The 3,160-nt window shown below is 53.6% G+C and overlaps 1 protein-coding gene across 1 annotated transcript in view; it reads left to right on the top strand.

Annotated features, from left to right (window-relative positions):
* CDHR4 (cadherin related family member 4) overlaps window positions 1–3,160 on the top strand; it is a 31,109-nt gene that overhangs the window by 7,984 nt on the left and 19,965 nt on the right. Inside the window, exons 5-6 of the mRNA XM_018572193.1 lie at window positions 130–360; window positions 2,802–2,964. Coding sequence (XP_018427695.1) covers window positions 130–360; window positions 2,802–2,964 — 394 coding nt within the window. The remainder of the gene's footprint in view (window positions 1–129; window positions 361–2,801; window positions 2,965–3,160) is intronic.

The following is a 3,160-nucleotide window of genomic DNA, read 5'->3' on the forward strand; positions in this document are numbered from 1 at the left end:
TATAGGGACCACCCTGTGTACCTGCATATAGAAACGGATTGTTCCGGTAAGTCAAAAGTCCCATTATAATGATTATTTAAGAAAAATTGTGTTTTTTTATATTCCTGAATTGAGTTGTGATGTCACCAGCGGATTACCCCCAATTCTTTGTGTCTTCTGTTTGCAGTGGAGTTCCTCTCCTTGCCGGATACGGTGTCCATCAAAGAAAGTTCCCCCATCGGCACCTCCGTCCATAGCTTCAGCCTTCTCAACTGTACCAACAGCAACCCCGCCGTCACCATCACCGCCGTCATCCCGCCGGCCACTTACTTCAACACCCCGACACAGACCGTCTCCGCCGGCCCCGTCTACAATCTGCAGGTGAGACCGGCGCTGTCAGGGAGCCTTTCAGCCGGAGAATTAAAGGTCTCTGTTTTATGACATATATGTACTGCTAGCGAGCCGGAGATGCAACGCCGCAGCATGACCCAGGTCTGCGCCGCTCGCTCCCGGCTGCAGATCACATCTTCCCGAACGGCCGCGCAGGAGGAAGTGTGTGCAGGCGCAATGCGCAGTCCACATCACCGGAAGGGAGACACAATACTAGTAAATGCACGCAGCCGGGAGCGTGCACGCCGGACAGACTCCGTGGGACACAGGAAGAAACAGCAGTCTGCGCTGGATCAGAGACCGGCACCAGCACTGGAGGCAGGGGCGTCCCGAGGCTGGGTGTCACCCGGTCTCTGCCGCCCGTGTGCGCGATGACTTCATCCCACACGCGATGTTTTCTTATTGACGCCTGCTGGCGGCCATCTTGGTGGTGGACGCCGGCAGAGGGAGGAGGGGATGTTCACCCGGCGGGATGAGGTATGGCGCCGGGTCCCCGCCTCTCTCCTGACACCGTCGGGCTCTCGGTCCGTGACCCAGTGCCCCACTTTTCATAGGGGGGTGACTGATAGTCATTTTGGTGTCACCTCTCCAATGGTGACACCCGGGTATATGAGAGAATACTTTATTCTCGGTTTTATCAGAACAGCCAAGACAATTATTTCTTTAACTTGAACAACATGGACGGTGTGGTTTCTGATCACTTACAATGTTTTGGAACCACCAGAGTTCCCTTCACCAGGCCGTGTGACTTTACACGATGGAGGGGCCCCTGGGGGTGCTGAAGCATCACGTTTCATGGCACGGCGCACTGACCATGACGTCCATATGATTGCAGGAGGCTGAGGTGTGTTGGCCACATATTCTTATTGACGTGCGGCTCAAACACAGGAAAGCGACGCATGAGGGTGACATAGTTACATCGTTAGTCAGGTTGAAGAAAGACACAAGTCCATGGAGTTCAACCTATTGTGATGTCACCAGGGGATTACCCCCCATTCTTTGTGTCTTCTGTTTGCAGTGGAGTTCCTCTCCTTGCCGGATACGGTGTCCATCAAAGAAAGTTCCCCCATCGGCACCTCCGTCCATAGCTTCAGCCTTCTCAACTGTACCAACAGCAACCCCGCCGTCACCCTCAGCTGCCGGGCTTCTCTCTCTCTCTTCACTGTTACCGACACAACTGTCCTCTACGGCCTGGACCTGACCAGTGGCATCTTCTCACTGCCGATCCTGAGTGCCCGTGGCCAGTTGTCCTAGGCCCAATGACGCAGGAGAACCCAAGAAATACATGGCCCCAAATAGCGTTGGGATGCGTCAGAGGCAGCTAAGACCCGACACACAGTGTCAGCCAGAAGGTCTTTGGCGTTAACCAGGGCAATGCTAGTTACCCTCCTGGCAGATACCTGGTGAACATTGGAGAAAGAACCAGAGACCATTAAACCATACACATGTAGAAAATGGCTAACCCGGGTATATTATATATCACGTTTGTCTAACAGATCCGACCTCCTGGGATATTGGCCTTCAGGGCTGCTTTTCCCACAAGGCCAACCGAGGCCGGCATTGGGGCAGCAGGGAGTAGAGGGGCAGCAGGGAGTAGAGGGGCGGCAGGGAGTAGAGGGGCGGCAGGGAGTAGAGGGGCAGCAGGGGTGTAGAATTCCTATCTCCCGATGCCTGAGACATGCAGTTCCGGCCGCCGGGCGGGTAGTTATTTTCTACATTTAGCCCGGCTTTGGGCAAGCAGAGCTAAATGTACCGCGGGGGAAGCCGCAGCTTGTTTTGTACACGTGATCCCGGCGATGTGGCTGAGATCACTTGTATGCAGCCTGCAGGTCTGCCATTCTCCATGGGGGAGGGGGGGGATGAGGTCAGCTGATTGGTGACAAAGGTCTCATCTGAAACACCAATACCCTCCATTGTTGTGCCGCGCTGGAGGTGACCTGAACTTCCTGTTCCCAATCATTGGGCTCCAATACACTCCATTTGTAATCCGTCCTCTCACTGACAAATGTTTTATTTGCATATTCATGTATTTGTCCCTCAGGCAATGGTCAACAAGAGGTTAAATATCTTTCATGCAAAACATTATAGTGGAAAAAAGTTTTCCTAATTCTGGATGGACGGGGGACGGGGTTTGGGGGTCGGAGTTGGTGTTGTTTGTGTCCCCATTTGGATGCCTTCCACTTCCTTTCTAGGTAACAATGTTGTTTCTGGAACAGGAAGTGAAATCTCCCCGATGTGGTCAAAGGCAACAAAAAGAACCTGACGGAAGCACCCCTCCCAACCCCATCCAAAACTAGGGGAAGGATTATGTATGTTATAAACCTTATTGGCTCCCAAAGCGAGCTGGCACTTGTAGTTCTTCAGGAGCTGGAGGGGGGCAGGATATGTGTGATGATGTCACGTGTATGACCGCACTGCGATTTCTCTTTTAGATCACACTCAGCAGCACAGCGACTCTGAACGCACAAGTGGTGAATGAGTACATCCTGGAGATCACCGCCGTCTGCGGCAATGACACCGCCATCGGTAAGCTGTTCGTCAAGATCATCGACGACCTCCCGGAGCCGCAGTGCGAGCCAAAGTTCGCCAGCCAAGGTAAGAGGGGCGGTGCCCAGCGCCCTGTCCATCGTCATGTGACCACACAGCTCCAGTAACGGAGAAGACAAGGAAACCAAATCTCAGCGCTACTGAGGGTAACAGTATTCATAGGAAGAGGAGTCACACCCCAGTCAGGGCCGGATTTACTCTCTCTGCTGCCCCAACGCCAGGTTCCTCAATGCGCCCCCCCCCC

The sequence above is a fragment of the Nanorana parkeri genome, unplaced genomic scaffold, assembly GCF_000935625.1.
Source record: "Nanorana parkeri isolate BGI_ZX_2015 unplaced genomic scaffold, ASM93562v1 scaffold1966, whole genome shotgun sequence".
Classification (NCBI taxonomy): domain Eukaryota; kingdom Metazoa; phylum Chordata; class Amphibia; order Anura; family Dicroglossidae; genus Nanorana; species Nanorana parkeri.